This window comes from Stegostoma tigrinum, chromosome 17 (genome assembly GCF_030684315.1).
Source record: "Stegostoma tigrinum isolate sSteTig4 chromosome 17, sSteTig4.hap1, whole genome shotgun sequence".
NCBI classification, from domain to species: Eukaryota; Metazoa; Chordata; class Chondrichthyes; order Orectolobiformes; family Stegostomatidae; genus Stegostoma; species Stegostoma tigrinum.
In genome coordinates this window covers 12,121,975-12,138,777 of record NC_081370.1, presented here as the reverse complement: position 1 = coordinate 12,138,777, position 16,803 = coordinate 12,121,975, and the positions used below count along the sequence as shown (strand labels likewise).

At 49.8% G+C, this 16,803-nt stretch overlaps 1 protein-coding gene across 22 annotated transcripts in view; it reads left to right on the top strand.

The window, feature by feature from the left end:
- The window catches only part of madd (MAP-kinase activating death domain), a 176,714-nt gene that overhangs the window by 127,619 nt on the left and 32,292 nt on the right, over positions 1-16,803 (top strand). For 17 of the 22 annotated variants that reach the window (XM_059651946.1, XM_059651966.1, XM_059651951.1 and 14 more), the window contains 5 exons: positions 2,360-2,518; positions 2,953-3,073; positions 11,561-11,623; positions 12,681-12,801; positions 12,893-12,998. In XM_059651946.1, the coding sequence (XP_059507929.1) occupies positions 2,360-2,518; positions 2,953-3,073; positions 11,561-11,623; positions 12,681-12,801; positions 12,893-12,998 (570 nt within the window). The remainder of the gene's footprint in view (positions 1-2,359; positions 2,519-2,952; positions 3,074-11,560; positions 11,624-12,680; positions 12,802-12,892; positions 12,999-16,803) is intronic. The other 5 variants (XM_059651957.1, XM_059651961.1, XM_059651964.1 and 2 more) reach the window with 2 other exon arrangements.

Below are 16,803 nucleotides of genomic sequence, written 5' to 3'. Positions count from 1 at the left end.
TTTCACAACATCATTACTTTTCAGTGATTCAGATCCAGAGAAATTATTCTTCTGTATGAAATCTTTAAGATTGACTTCAGGGAAAGGGAGAGATGCAATGAGACCTGGGTGTCCTTGTGCAACAGTTGCTGAAGGTAAGCGTATAGCTGCAGTTGGTGATATAGAAGACAAACGCTTTGTTGGCCTTCGTAGCAAGAAGATTTGAGTACAGAAGCAGGGGTGTTGTTGATGCATTTGTACATGGCATTGGAGAGACCACTTCTGGAGAATTATATGCAATTTTGGTCTCCTTATCTGAGGAGGGATATTCTGGCTAAGGACAGAGTGCAACAAAGGTTTACCAGACTGGTTCCTGTATGGCAGAGCTGATTCTGATGATTATCTCGATTGGTTAGGATTATGTTCATTGGAGTTTAGGAGAATGAGGAGGCAGTCTCGTGGAAACCTGTAAAAATCTTTACAGGACTAGACAGGGTATAGAACATAGAACATTACAGCACAGTACAGGCCCTTCGGCCCTCGATGTTGTGCTGACCTGTCATACCGATCTCAAGCCCAACTAACATACAATATTCCATGTACATCCATATGCTTGTCCAAAGACGACTTAAATGTACTTAAAGTTGGCGAATCTACTAACGTTGCAGGCAAAGCGTTCCATTCCCTTACTACTCTCTGAGTAAAGAAACTACCTCTGACATCTGTCCTATATCTTTCACCCCTCAATTTAAAGCTCGTGCTCGCCGTCACCATCCTAGGAGAAAGGCTCTCCCTATCCACCCTATCGAACCCTCTGATTATTTTATATGTTTCAATTAAGTCACCTCTCAACCTTCTTCTCTCTAATGAAAACAGCCTCAAGTCCCTCAGCCTTTCCTCGTAAGACCTTCCCTCCATACCAGGCAACATCCTAGTAAATCTCCTCTGCGCCCTTTCCAAAGCTTCCACATCCTTCTTATAATGCGGTGACCAGAACTACACAGGAAGGATGTTCCCAATGACCGGGAAATTCAGAACTGGAGCTCTCAGTCGATGGATACAGGGTAGGCCATTTAGGACTTAAGTGAGGAAACATTTCTTCACCCAGAGTGGTGAGCTTTCAGAGTTTTCTGCTGCAGACGAGATTGAGGTGAAAACATTGTTTTCAAGGAGGAATAATACTGTGCTTGAGGGTTAAATGGACCAAAAAATATTGGGAGAAATTTGGAACAGGGTGGTCATATTGAATGGCAGAGCCAGCTCAAAGAGCTGAATAGCCTAATACTCCTATTTTCTGTGTTTCAATGACTGCGCTTTGTTCACTATGTTGCTTTAGCTGAGTAGTCATTTGTGTTCCATAAGCTATGTTTTGCCTCACTGCCTTCACATTCTGTCTCTTGCTTTCCTACTGAGCAGTGCTGATAAATTATACATCTGCAGGTTGTTAATATTTGCTGTTATTTCTCCTGGATTGCCCAGTTGTGTAGCACGACTGTGACTTGCCAACTCTGCAACACATTGCTCACCCTGACCCATACCTCCGTTCCAAGGAATTGCCAGTCAGGATCTCCCCTGCCATTAGGGTTGTGAAGGCATACATCTCTGGCCTTGTTTATCTCTGGGAACTACAGTACAACTCCAATTACAAGACCATCCCTTTCTTATTTCTTAGCTCCACCCACAAACCCTTACTGGATGATCACTCAGTTATTTCATCTCTGACTACTGCTGTGATACTCTCCTTAATCAAAAAGGCAACTCCCCTCGTTTCTCTCCTCCACCTCTGTCCTGCCTAAAGCACAATACCCGAGCACATTAAGCTGCTACTTCAGTCCATCCCTTAGCCGTGCTTCTGTAATGGCTGTAATATCCCAGCCCCATGTACCTATCCACACCCTGAGATCATCAGCCTTACCTGTCAGCTTTCTTGCATTGAAATAGATGCAATTTAATCTAACAGGCATTCTTTGTCCCTGTCCTATTCCAGCCTGACCTGTTTGTTCAACTAGCCAATTCTGATTTCTGTATTTCCTTCCACCCTCACACTTGCCTCCCTGCTGTTGAAGATCCCACCCCTCACCAATCTAGTTTAAACCATCCCCTGTAACCATTGCAAGTCTGTGCTTCCCGCTGACCCCCACCCCATTCCCGTCATGGCAGCTTCCTGTATTCTGTTCCCCAACTAGGGATTTTTGTACACAATTTATCATCCCTTGTAACCCCTACTGAAATATTCTATACCCAGATTCCCGTTACATCCCACCTGTGGACAGATAATGTGTTTGGTACGAGTAAATTGTTGGATTGAATGCAGCCAGCGATCTGAGCTGTTGCTGCGTTCAGGCAGTCGACACTCACTTGTTATCATTTATTGTTGCAGGTGAGTAACAGTTCTGGAGAGACCCTGGGTGCTGACAGTGATTACAGCAGTGCTGCTGGAGAAAGTGTAACAATCAAAAATACCCTGGGGGCAGCGACATCCAGAGGAACGCTCTCTGATAGCGAGATTGAGACTAACACTGATACCAGACACATCTTCGTAAGTCTCCCAACATGATCACCCACAACGACAAATGGGAATGGTGTTTACTCCTCCGTCCCTGGGTGCAGGGTGATATTGCTGAGTCTGGAATAGGTTAACTGACAACTGAGAGGCAACTGCTTAGTTACCAGGAACAGAAGAAGTTGTACCAAACCCCAGAGAATGAGGGATTGGGATGGGGGCTGTCCGAGGGGAGAGGGGACTAAAGGTGGGGGCTGCCCAATGTGAGAGGAGTTGGTCAGGGTGGGAGATAGAGGGGTGCCCTGGAAGACCCTGTCATCTCTGTCAGAGGGGAGAGGGTGTAATGTGTGCTTGAAACTGATGAATCCCAGAATCAGGAGTGGTGGGGAGTCCAGGGATTGTTGCTCAGTCAGTGTGTGTACAGGGACTGACAGTGAAAGGTTCAGTGCTGACAGTGTTCTCTATAACAGGGGAAACCACACATGCTGGCAGCTGGCTTCAAGGCTGCGAAAGGTGGCAGTGCCTATGCCCAGGCTCCCAGCCCACCAGAGGACTCCAGTCAGAGAGTTTACCTCTTTGAGGGACTGTTGGGTAAGAACAGAAAAAAAACCTGTCTTTTTTGTTTGAAGTTGATTTGAGAGTGCAGAATGAAGAGTGACTTGCACCAGCTCGTTATCTTAGAACCCACAATTCTTCCTATGGCACCAGTCATTGTTATCGTGCTCCCTCACTTCTTTAGATGGGGAGACCACCACACAGTTTGTACATCAAAAGGGGACATCATGAAGTTTGGTGTCAGGAGGGAGTCACTGCATGGCCAATGTGTTGAATTGCTTCTTTAAGAGTACTGAAGTGTATGTGTGGTGCATTGTGTGTGCTTTCTTTCTCTGTGTAGTGGTGGTGGTTCCCTCTCTCCCTCTCTCTCCCCCTCCCCCTCTCCCTCTTTTTCTCTCTCTTCCTCCCCCTCTCCCTCTCTCCTACCCCCTTCTCTCTCCTCTCCCTCTTTCCCACCCCCTTCTCCCCTTTCTCTCTCTCCCCCCCCTTTCTCTCTCTTTCTCCCCCCTTCTCTCTCTCCCGTCTCTCTCTCTTTCCATCTCCCTCTTGCCCCCATCTCACTAGTGGTGTACCGCAAGGATCGGTGTTGAGTCCACTGCTGTTCGTCATTTTTATAAATGATCTGGATGAGGGCGTAGGAGGATGGGTTAGTAAACTTGCAGACGACACCAAGGTCGGTGGAGTTGTGGATAGTGACAAAGGATGTTGTAGGTTACAGAGAGACATAGATAAGCTGCAGAGCTGGGCTGAGAGGTGGCAAATGGAGTTTAGTGCGGACAAGTGTGAGGTGATGCACTGTGTTCGGAGTAACCGGAATGCAAAGTACTGGACTAATGGTAAGATTCATGGTAATGTAGATGAGCAGAGAGATCTCGGTGTCCATGTACACAGATCTTTGAAAGTTGCCACCCAGGTTGACAGAGTTGTTAAGAAGGCATTCAGTGTTTTGGCTTTTATTAATAGAGGGATTGAGTTCCGGAACCATGAGGTTATGCTGCAGCTGTACAAAACTCTGGTGCAGCCGCACTTGGAGTATTGTGTACAGTTCTGGTCACCGCATTATAAGAAGGATGTGGAAGCTTTGGAAAGGGTGCAGAGGAGATTTACTAGGATGTTGCCTGGTATGGAGGGAAGGTCTTACGAGGAAAGGCTGAGGGACTTGAGGCTGTTTTCGTTAGAGAGAAGGTTGAGAGGTGTCTTAATTGAGACACATAAAATAATCAGAGGGTTAGATAGGGTGGATAGGGAGAGCCTTTTTCCTAGGATGGTGATGGCAAGCACGAGGGGGCATAGCTTTAAATTGAGGTGTGAAAGATGTAGGGCAGATGTCAGAGGTAGTTTCTTTACTCAGAGAGTAGTAAGTGAATGGAACGCTTTGCCTGCAATGGTAGTAGATTTGCCAACTTTAAGAACATTTAAGTCATCATTGGACAAGCATATGGACATACATGGAATAGTTTCAGTTAGATGGGCTTCAGATTGGTATGACAGGTCGGCACCACATTGGAGGCTGAAGGGCCTGTACTGTGCTGTAATGTTCTATGTTCTATGTTCTTCCCCCCATCTCTCTCCCTCTTTCCCCGTCTCTCTCTCTCCTCCCCCACTGGTCTCTCTCTCTCTTCCCCCTCCCCGTCCCTCTCTCTCTCTTCCCCCCCCCCCCGTCCCTCTCTCTCTCTTCCCCCCCCCGTCCCTCTCTCTCTCTTCCCCCCCATCCCTCTCTCTCTCTTCCCCCCCGTCCCTCTCTCTCTCTTCCCCCCGTCCCTCTCTCTCTCTTCCCCCCGTCCCTCTCTCTCTCTTCCCCCCGTCCCTCTCTCTCTCTTCCCCCCGTCCCTCTCTCTCTTCCCCCCGTCCCTCTCTCTCTCTTCCCCCCCGTCCCTCTCTCTCTCTTCCCCCCCGTCCCTCTCTCTCTCTTCCCCCCCGTCCCTCTCTCTCTCTTCCCCCCCGTCCCTCTCTCTCTCTTCCCCCCCGTCCCTCTCTCTCTCTTCCCCCCCGTCCCTCTCTCTCTCTTCCCCCCCCGTCCCTCTCTCTCTCTTCCCCCCCCGTCCCCCTCTCTCTCTCCCCCCCGTCCCTCTCTCTCTCTCCCCCCCCCGTCCTTCTCTCTCTTCCCCCGCCATCCTTCTCTCTCTTCCCCCCCTGTCCTTCTCTCTCTTCCCCCCCCGTCCTTCTCTCTCTTCCCCCCCCCGTCCTTCTCTCTCTTCCCCCACCGTCTCTCTCTCTCTTCCCCCCCGCCTCTCTCTCTCTTCCCCCCGTCTCTCTCTCTCTTCCCCCCGTCTCTCTCTCTCTCCCCCCCCGTCTCTCTCTCTTCCCCCCCCCGTCTCTCTCTCTTCCCCCCCCCGTCTCTCTCTCTTCCCCCCCCGTCTCTCTCTCTTCCCCCCCCGTCTCTCTCTCTCCCCCCCGTCTCTCTCTCTCTTCCCCCCCGTCTCTCCTTCCCTTCCCCCCTGTCTCTCTCTCTCTCTTCTACCCCCCCGTCTCTCTCTCTCTTCCCCCCCGTCACTTTCTGTCTTCCCCCCGTCTCTCTCTCTCTCTCTCTCTTCACCCCCCGTCTCTCTCTCTCTCTTCACCACCCCGTCTCTCTCTCTCTTCTTCCCCCATCTCTCTCTCTCTCTCTCTCTCTCTCCCCCCCCGTCTCTCTCTCTCTCTCTCTCTCTCTCTCCCCGCCTCTCTCTCTCTCTCTCCCCCCCTCCCCCCCGTCTCTCTCTCTCTCTCTCTCTCTCTCCCCCCCCCTCTCTCTCTCTCTCCCCCCGTCTCTCTCTCCCTTCCCCCCCCGTCTCTCTCTCTCTCTTCCCCCCCCGTCTCTCTCTCTCTTCCCCCCCGTCTCTTTCTGTCTTTCCCCCCTGTCTCTCTCTCTCTCTCTTCTCCCCCCCGTCTCTCTCTCTCTCTTCACCCCCCCGTCACTCTCTCTCTCCCCCCCATCTCTCTCTCTCTCTCTTCTCCCCCCCCCGTCTCTCGCTCTCTCCCTCCCCGCCTCTCTCTCTCTCTCTCTCCCCCCCACCGTCTCTCTCTCTCTCTCTCTCTACCCCCCGTCTCTCTGTCTAGCTTCCCTCCGTCTCTCTCCCTCCCTCTGCCACCCGTCTCTCTCTCTCTCTCTCTTGCGCTCTCTTCCCCCCTACGTCTCTCATTGCCACGGAGTGCAGTGGGGGTCGGGACGTTAAATGACTTAAAGGCAGAGATCGACAAATTCTTGATCTCACGAGGAATCAAGGGCTTGGGGAGAGTGCAGGGAAATGGAGTTGAAATGCCATCAGCCATGATTTAAATGGCGGAGTGGACTTGATGGGCCGAATGGCCTTACTTCCACTCCTATGTCTTATGGTCATGGTCTCTCTGTCTCCCCCCCCCCCCGTCTCTCTTCCCCCTTGTCTCTCTCTCGTCCCCCTCGTCTCTCTCTCTTCAACTCCCCCTCTCTCTCCCTCCCTCTCCCCCCTCCTCCGTCTGTCTGTCTGCCTGCCTGTCTCTCTCTCTTTCTCTCTCTCCCCCGTATCTCTCACCCCTGTGTCTCTCTCTCGGCCCCCGTCTGTCTGTCTCTCTCTCTGTCTTCCTCCCCCCCCGTCTGTCTTTCTCCGTCTCTCTCTCTCTCTTCCCCCCCCCCGTCTCTCTCTCTCTTCCCCCTCCGTCTCTCTCTCTCTTCCCCCTCCGTCTCCCTCTCTCTCCCCCTCTCCCTCCCCCTCTCTCTCTCCCCCTCTCTCTCTCCCCCCTCTCTCCCCCCCTCTCTCCCCCCCTCTCTCTCCCCCTCTCTCTCCCCCTCTCTCCCCCCCTCTCTCCCCCCCCTCTCTCCCCCCACTCTCTCCCCCCCTCTCTCCCCCCCTCTCTCCCCCCCTCTCTCCACCCCCTCCCCCCCTCTCTCCCCCCTCTCTCCCCCCTCTCTCCCCCCCTCTCTCCCCCCCTCTCTCCCCACCTCTCTCCCCACCCTCTCTCCCCACCCTCTCCCCCCCTCTCTCCCCCCCTCTCTCCCCCCCCTCTCTCCCCCCCTCTCTCTGCCCCCCTCTCTGCCCCCCTCTCTGCCCCCCACTCTGCCCCCCTCTCTGCCCCCCACTCTGCCCCCCCTTTCTCCCCCCCTTTCTCCCCCCCCCCTCTCTCCCCCTCCCTCCCCCCCTCCCCCCCCCTCCCCCCCTCTCTGCCCCCCTCCCTCCCCCCCCTCTCTGCCCCCCTCCCTCCCCCCGCCCCCCTCTCTGCCCCCCTCTCTGCCCCCCTCTCTGCCCCCCTCTCTGCCCCCCCTCTCTCTCCCCCCCCTCTCTCCCCCCCCCTCTCCCCCTCTCTCTCTCCCCCTCTCTCTCTCCCCCTCTCTCTCTCCCCCTCTCTCTCTCCCCCTCTCTCTCTCCCCCCCTCTCTCCCTCTCTCTCTCTCTCTTCCCCCCCCCCCCCCCCCAGTCTGTCTTTCTCCGTCTGTCTCTCTCTCTTCCCCCGGCCCCTCTCTCTCTCTTACTTCCCCCCCCCCCCATCTCTCTCTCTCTCTTCCCCCGCCGTCTCTCTCTCTCTCTCTCTCTCTTCCCCCCGTCTCTCTCTCTCTCTCTCTCTTTCTCTCTCTTCCCCCCCCCCGCCCCCTCTCTACCCCCCGTCTGTGTCTCTCTTCTCCCCCACCGTCAGTCTCTCCCTCCCCCGCCCCCACCGTCAGTCTCTCTCTCCCCCGCCCCGGCCCCCGGCTCCCCCCCTCCCCGCCCCCCGCCCCGGCCCCCTCTTTTTCTCTCTGTCTCGCCCACCCCTCCAGTCTCTCTCTTGCCCATCACGGCAGTTCCCCCAATGATGGAGTGTCAATCTACGAGAGAGAGAGAGAGAGATGAGCATAAGACATAGGAGTGGAAGTAAGGACATTCGGCCCATGGAGTCCACTCCGCCATTTAAATCATGGCTGATGGTCATTTCAACTCCACTTCCCTGCACTCTCCCCGTAGCCCTTGATTCCTTGTGAGATCAAGAATTTATCGATCTCTGCCTTGAAGGCATTTAACGTCCTGGCCTCCACTGCACTCTGTGGCAATGAATTCCACAGGCCCGCCACTCTCTGGCTGAAGTAATATCTCCTCATTTCCGTTTTAAATTGATTCCCTCTAATTCTAAGGCTGTGCCCATCGACCCTATTCTCCCTGCCTAACGGAAACAACTTCCCAGCCTCCACCCTTTCTAAGCCATACATTATCTTGTAAGTTTCTATTAGATCTCCCCGCAACCTTCTAAATTCTAATGAATAAAATCCCAGGATCCTTAGCCATTCATCGTACGTTAAACCTACCATTCCAGGGATCATCCGTGTGAATCTCTGCTGGACACGCTCCAGCGCCTGTATGTGCTTCCTGAGTTGTGGGCCCAAAATTGGACACAGTATTCTAAATGGGGCCGAACTAGAGCTTTTTAAAGTCTCAGAAGCACATCACTGCTTTTATATTCCAACCCTCTTGAGATAAACAACATTACATCAGCCTTCTTAATCACAGACTCCTCCTGCAAGTTAACTTTTAGAGAATCCTGGACCAACACTCCCAGATCCCTTTGTACTTCTGCGTTACAAATTTTCTCTCCATTTAGAAGATAGTCCATGCCTGTATTCTTTTTTCCAAAGTGCAAAACCTCGCATTTGCTCACATTGAATTTCATCAGCCATTTCCTGGACCACTGCTAAACTGTCTGAATCTTTCTGCAGCCTGTCCACCACCTCAGTACTATCTGCCTGTCCACCTATCTTTGTATCATCGGCAAACTTCGCCAGAATGCCCTCAGTCCCTTCTCATTAGTATAGAAAGTGAACACTGAGCCCTGCGGGACACCACTCGTCACCAGTTGCCATTCCGAAAAAGAGCCTTTTATCCCAACTCTCTGCCTTCTGTCAGACAGCCAATCCTCAATCCAAGCCAGTGGCTCACCTCGAACACCATAGGCCCTCACCTTGCTCAGCAGCCTCCCGTGAGGCACCTTATCAAAGGCCTTTTGGAAGTCTAGATAGATAACATCCCCTGGGTTTCCCTAGTCTAACATACTTGTTACCTCTTCAAAGAATTCTAACAGATTTCTCAGGCACGACCTCCCCTTACTAAATCCATGCTGACTTGTTCTAATCTGACCCTGCACTTCCAGGAATTCAGAAATCTCATCCTTAACAATGGATTCTACAATTTTACCAACAACCGAGGTTAGGCTAATCGGCCTGTAATTTTCCATCTTTTGCCTTGATCCTTTCTTAAACAAGGGGGTTACAACAGCAATTTTTCAATCATCTGGGACTTTCCCTGACTCCAGTGACTTTTGAAAGATCACGACCAAAGCCTCCCAGTGTTCTTGGCCACTTTATAGGCTGTCTCTTTTTGTTTGATACATTTCCTGACTCCCTTTGTCAGCCGTAGCTGTCTAATCCCACCCCGGATAATCTTTCTTTTCTTTGGGATGAACCTCTGTACTGTGTCCACAATTATACCCAGAAACTCCGCCATTGTTGCTCTACAGTCTTCCCCGCTAGGCTCTGCTTCCAGTCGCTTTTTGTCAATTCCTCTCTCATGCCCCTGTAATTACCTTTGTTTAACTGTAACACTATTACATCTGATTTTCCCTGTCTCTTTCAAACTGCAGACTGAACTTTACCATATTACGATCGCTGCCTCCTAAGTGTTCCCTTACTTTAAGATCTTTTATAAAGTCTGGCTCATGACATAGTACTAAGTCCAGAATAGTCTGCTCCCTTGTGGGCTCCATCACAAGCTGTTCCAAAAAGCCATCCTGCAAACTTTCCATGAATTCCCTTTCTTTGGATCCACCGGCAACATTATTCACCCAGTCCGCCTCCATATTGAAGTTCCCCATGATCACCATGACCTTGCCTTTCTGACATGTCCTGTCTGTTTCCCAGTGTATCTTGCGCCCCTGGTCCTGATCACTGTTAGGAGGTCTGTACATAACTCCCATTATGGTTTTTTTGCCTTTGTGGTTCCTCAACTCCACCCACACAGACTCCACATCCTCTGACCCTATGTCATTCAGTGCCGTAGGTTTAATTTTATTAACTATCAAGGCAATTCCACCCCCTCTGCTCACCTGCCTGTCTTTTCGATAAGTTGTGAATCCTTGGATGTTTAACTGCCAGTCCTGAACTCCCTGCAACCATGTCTCTGTGATGCCTACCACATCATAATCATTCAAGATGATTTGTGCTATTAATTCATCTACTTTGTTGTGAATACTACGAGCATTTAGGTAAAATGCGTTAATGCTAACTTTCTTATCATTATTAGAGATATTGCAAATCCTAAAATGTCTTAAGCTATCCTTCCTTTTTGCTGTATTCCTAGTCTGCCTTGAGCTTAAACCCACCTGTACACATGCTATCCTGTTGCTTATCTTTCCATTTAACTCCATACTCCCTGGCACTTTCACTTTCCCTTCCCCCCCCCAACTCAGAAGTTTAAAGTCCTACTGACCACCCTATTTATCCTTTTCGCTAGAACACTGGTTCCAGATCAGTTCAGGTGGAGACTGTCCCAATGGTACAGATTCCCCCCCACCCCCAGTTCCAAAACTGATGCCAATGCCCCATGAAATGGAATCTCTCTTTCCCACACCAGTCCCTTAGCCATGTGTTTACTTCCCTAACTTTCTTCTCCCTGTGCCAATTGGCACGTGGCTCAGGCAGTAATCAGGAGATTATGACCCTTGAGGACCTGTATTTCAATTTCTTTCTTAGTGCTTGATAATCCCTGAACAGGTCCTCTACCCTAGCTTTGCCTATGTTGTTAGTCCCAACTAACAATGAGAAGCAGTCAACATGGTGCAGAGTGTCCAGGATTGCATGACTTTACATTTCTGTCCCTCCCGTCTCCCTTGCCCTGCCCTTCCACCTACCCGCACCTCACCCAACCCCTCCCCCTCTCTTTCCCTCCTTCATCGCCCTTCTTTCACTGACCCCGGCCTCCATTCCCCTCTCTCCCTCCCACCCTCACCTCTCCCGTCCTCCCCCTAATCCGTACACTTTTGCCTACACTCGCCCCCGCCCCCATCCCCCCCCGCCCTACGCTGCCCTCGCCCGTCCTCCCCGCGTCCCCTCCATCCCTCGCCCGCGCCTTCCCCTCCCCTCCACACCACACCCATCCCAGCACCTCACCTTGCCCTCTCTCTTTCTTCCTCACTTTTTTTCCCTCTTTCTCCTGCTCTGCCTCCCCCTGTATCAGTTCCACTGTCTTTGCCTTTGAGCATCCTCTCCCCGGATTTGCACTCTGTGTCTGTCCTCCTGCATCTTCCCACTGGTTCGGCAAGTTATCCCTGTAACAACCTATGCCCCTAACACCCTCAGCCCTGTGTGTTGAGTATTTATCTGTGTGGGATCTGAAACAGATATGTCCTTCACTGACTTAATCCTGTGCTTGTTGACCCTCACACTTGTTCAGTTTGCTGCCTCTGCGTCTGTCTCTGTCTGACTGTATCTGGGATTGAGAAGACTCTGTGCCACGTTCTGTGAAGAATGTAAATCAAGCTGCCATCCTGCGTGCTGAATGTAACTAAATGCTGGGCTCTTTTCTTTTCTACTTGCTGCCTTGGACCTGCTCAGGGAGAGACAAGAGCTCCATGTGGGACCAGCTGGAGGACGCAGCCATGGAAACCCTATCTCTGAGTAACAAACCTATCCCATATCTGCGGTTGCACCGGTGCTGCATGCCTGGCTTCCACCTGCCAGTGAATCCTTCTCCACCCTTTCCACAGTCGATTCCATGTCTGTCAGGGCCACAAGATATCGCCCTGTTAGGTCCATGCTCCTAGTCAGGGCCACCTTTCAGATCCCACTGCTTTTGTAACCTCAGTGTCATGAGGTCCCACTCCCCACCGCAGCCCCGGTGTCTCCTATCCCACCGTGACCCTGGTGTGGCGCTCTCCCGCCGTGACCCCAATGGCGCCTCTCCTGCCAAACTGCAGCAGCCTCAGTGGGAGCCATCCGACTGGGAGCTGTGACACTGAGAGAGCCACCTGGTCTCAGAGTTACTGCAGGATGGTCATCCGAGAGGTATCGACTGTGAGCCACTGGCGATGTGTTCATTGCAGGTCACCATGTGGTTACAGGATAGTTACCCATGCCTTCTGTGCCCATTTAAGTTGATGTGGATTTTTTGCAAGTTGCCAGGAGTGTGTCTGGGTTTATTTGCAACCTGCAGTGTGCCCCATCTGCTGTTGGCCCCGCACCAGTAGGTGACCGGATTAATACACAAACTACGACTGCACCCCCTCCCTCAACCCTACCCAACACCAAGTTTCAGTGACTGGTCCCCATGTGGTACATCAGCCTCTATTCCCACATCCACCAACATCCTCCCCACCTCCCAACCTCCAACAGTTGCAGTTCAGCTACAATCTTCCTTTGCCACCTTCCTAAACTGAAAAACTTGCTGTGTAGTTGCCCCTCACCCCCCATAATTGGGTATTGCCCAATTAATTGCCCTTCCATCCCTGTTACGTGATGATAATTCTGCCCCTATCCTGATCTCCCATATCCTGGCCCCTGCCTTTGTCCCCTCTCTGGAAAGAGTCGTTTGTGACTCCATATCTGTTCCAGTATGACTGAGCCCCAGGCTCACTGCTGGTCCTCTGGACAAGTTAGGGATAGTCCTCAGGTTGTGCAATGCGTGGATGAGGGATGAACTCCTGCGACTGTCTCACCTGCTGCTCCCCATCCACAGGCAAGGAACGCTCAATACTGTGGGACCAGGTCCAGTTCTGGGAGGACACATATCTTGATGCTGTGATGTTAGAAAGAGAAGGAATGGGCATGGACCAGGGGCCCCAAGAAATGATTGACAGGTAGGGTGAACCTCTGCCACTCTGTAATAACGTGAAGTGGGTACCATGTGGTGAGGGTAACCAGTTAACTAATCCGCCATTCTTCCTCCAGGTACGAGTCACTGGGGGACCATGACCGAAAGCGGCTTGAAGATGATGAAGACCGATTGCTGTCCACACTGCTCTACAATATGATCGTCTACATGCTGATGGTCAAGGTCAGCACTTTGCTGTTTACTCTATACACAGACGTTAGGGCCCAGGAAAGGGATAGCACAAGTTAGATACAGAGTAAAGCTGTATCTATACTGTCTCACCAAACTCTTACAGGAGCAGAATTGTATTTTGGGCAGATGTTCTGTTTCTCCATCTCTCTAAGATCATATTATCCATGAGGTCCACTTTCTGTTACCTCAGCTGCTGATCACCCATCTTCCCCTCCCAGTTTCTGTGTCAGTCAATATCGTTAACGGTCCACTGACTGGTGTTATCTATCTCACCTTTAACGCTACTCTTGTCATCCCTCTCTCCAAAATCCATACTCTTTATCACTTGGTCCTTATTGTTATTGTTAAGTAAATGTTAGGTTGCAGGTGGAACAATTTCTTTCATTTCAAAAATCCTGGAGTGTGTAAAGATGCCTCAAATTCAGGTTTCTCAGAAATCCATGTTTGAACTCCCAATTATTCTCCACTGTACCACTGTATTGAAACACCTCTTAACAAAATCACAAATGACATCCTATGCTACAGTAAACACTTTCTCCGTGTGCTTAGAGTCATAGAGATCTATAGCACAGAAAAAGGCCCTTCAGCCTATCGTATCCACATCAGTCAAAACAAGTATCTAACTATTCCAATTCCATTTCCCAGTATTTGGCCTTGTATGTCTTGACATTGCAAGTGAACATCTAAATTTTTTCCTAAATGTTATGAGGCTTTCTACCTATAGCACCCTTAGAAGCAGAGGCTTCCAGATTCCCTGCACCCTCTGGGTGACAACGTTTTTCACACATATCTTGGAAGTCTACGCCTTGCCTTATGTCTCTGCCTGTGGTCATTGATCAAGGGAAAAAGTTTCTTACTGACTACCCTATCTATGCTCCTCAATTTTAATTCATCTGAATCATGTCCCCTCCCTTTAAGGAAAACAATCCTAGACACTGCAATCTCTCTTCAGAGCTAAGACTGTCTCACTCAGGCAACACCCGGTAAATCTGCTATGTGTCCTTTCCAGTGCAATCAGACCCCTCCTATAATGTGGATTCAGAAACTAGCCTAACCAGTGTTTTGTACCATTCCAGCATGACTTCCCTGCTATTAAGCTCTATTACATTGCTCATAAAAGCAAGTATGCCTTCTTAACCATTTATCCACCTCGTAACTTAAGGGACTGGTGTATATGCACACCAAGTCCCTCTGATCCTCAGTGCTTCCTAGTGTCCTACCATTCATCATGTATTCCATTGCCTTGTTTAACCTGCCCAAGTGCATCACCTCACATTTATCCAAATTGAATTCCACTTGCCACTGATCAGCCCATCTGACCAGTCCAGTTATAACCTCTTCTAGTCTAAGGCTATTTTCCTCCACTGTTTACTGCCCCACCAATTTTTGTATCATCTACAAACTGACTGATCAACCCTCCTGCATTCAAGTCTAAATTATTTGCATAAACCCCACTACTACCCCTGTGAGACCTCACTGGGCACAGACTCCCAGTTAGATAAACACTCCTCAACAGTACCCTGTGCTTCCTGCAACTCAACCAGTTGTGGATACAATTTACCAAATTTTCTTAGATTCCCATGGGCACTTATTTTTGCTGTCAGCCTCCCATGTGAACTTACTAAAAGCCTTGCGGAAGTCCAAGTTGATGACATCAAAAGCATTGTTCTTAACCACATACCTGGTCACCTCTTTGAAAAATTCAGTCAAGTTGATCAGACTTCACCTCTCCTTAACAGAATTATGTTGACTGTTCTTGATTAATACCCATCTCTCCAAATGCAGATTCATTCTGTCCTTCAGAATTGTTTCCAATACTTACCCCACCATTGAGGTTAGGCTGACTGGTCTTTAGTTTCCTGGTTTATCCCTTTCCCCCTTCCTGAATTATTGTGCCATATTGGTTGCCGTTCAGTGCTCTGGTACCTCTCCAGTGGCCAGAGACGAATTGAAAGTTTTTACTAGCTCCCCTGTTATTTGCTCACTTGCCTCACCCAACTACTTCATCCGGCCGTGGAGATTTATCCAATTTTTACCCTGCAAGGTCACTTAGAACCTCCTCTTTGACTGTGCTAATTTCTTTAATTGTTTCAGAGACTTACTCACTGATTTCTATACCCACATTGTCCCCCTCACTAGTGAACCCTGACATTCATTTAGAATCTGACCTACATCCTCTGCCTCCTTGTACAAATTAGCAATGCAGTCCTTAATGGCCCCTACTCTTGCCTGTGTTATCCTTTTTCCCTTGATGTGCCTGTAAAATAATTCAGGATTTTCCTGCCAGGATTCGTTCATGCCCATTTTAGTTCTCCTAATCTCTCTTTTATGTTCCCTCTGGCACATCTGTATTCCTCTAGGGCTTCTGCTGTTTTAAGCCTTTGGTATCTGCCATTTGTCTCCCTTTTTCTCTTTATCTAATACTGTATATCCCTTGTAATCCATTGTCCCACCCTTTTTCTTAATTGGAACATGTTGGCCCTGTACTGTCCGTATCTCCTTCTTGAATGTATTCCACTGTTCTGAGACAGATTTACCTGGAAGTATGTGTTCCCATCCAGTCTGGTCAAATCATCTGGTCATCTTAAAATCAGCCTTCCCTCCCTCAGCGCCAACCCAATTGTGAACTTTGATTTCAGGTCCATTCTTGTCCTCTTCCACCACAATCTTGAATCTAATGGAGTTATGATCGCTATCTGCAAAGTGCCCTCCCACTGATACTTCAACCACCTGCCCAGCTTTGTGACGTACAATTAACAAAGGACAGTATAGTACAGGAACAGGCCCTTTAGCCAAACAAGCCTGTATCAACACCTGGTGCATTTTTACACTAAAAAACCTTTTGCCTCAACATGGTCTGTATCCCTCTATTCTCTGCCTATTCATGCATCTGGCAAAATGACTTAAACATTGCTAGTGTATCTGCTCCTAACACCACCTCTGGCAGCACCTTACCATCCTCTGTGTAAAAATACTTGCCCCTCATATCTCCTTTAAACTCCTTTTACCACCAATCTATGTTCCTTAGTAATTGACATTTCTAGTCTGGGGAAACAAGACTCCAACTGTCCATTCTATCCACGTTACTCATTTTGTAAACCTTTCAGATTGTCCCCTAGCCTCCGATATTCAAGTGAAAATAAACCGAGCTTGTCCAGTCCCTCCTCGTAGCTATTCTCTCCAAACCAGGCATCAGCCTTGGTTAGTGATAATGGGAACTGCAGATGCTGGAGAATCCGAGATAATAAAATGTGAGGCTGGATGAACACAGCAGGCCAAGCAGCATCTTCTTTGTGCTCCTGAGATGCTGCTTGGCCTGCTGTGTTCATCCAGCCTCACATCAGCCTTGGTTAAACTGTTTCTGTACCCTTTCCAGAGCTTCCCTATCTACATGTTACTGTAGTGACCAGAACTGTACTCAGTTTTCCACTTTTTATGCTCTATGTCCCGACTGTTGAAAGCAAGTATGTCTTACGCCTTCTTGACCACCTTATCCACTTATGGTTGCCTCTTTCAGGGAACTGTGGACCTGAATGGCTAGATCTCTCTGTATGTCTCTGTATGCTACTAAGCATTCTGCCATTTAAGTCCAGGACCATCCCCTGTCTTGTTGGGCCTTCTACATATTTAAACTGTCCTTGAAGCATTTTAAGAATTCTGCTCCCTCCAAACCTTTCAAATACTGCCCCAGTTACTGTCACTATCCTATTACTTTTATACTTCCCTGAAATTTGCCACATATATGCTCTTCTATTTCTTTCAAACTGTTAGAGGACCCTGTAGTACAATTGCAGCA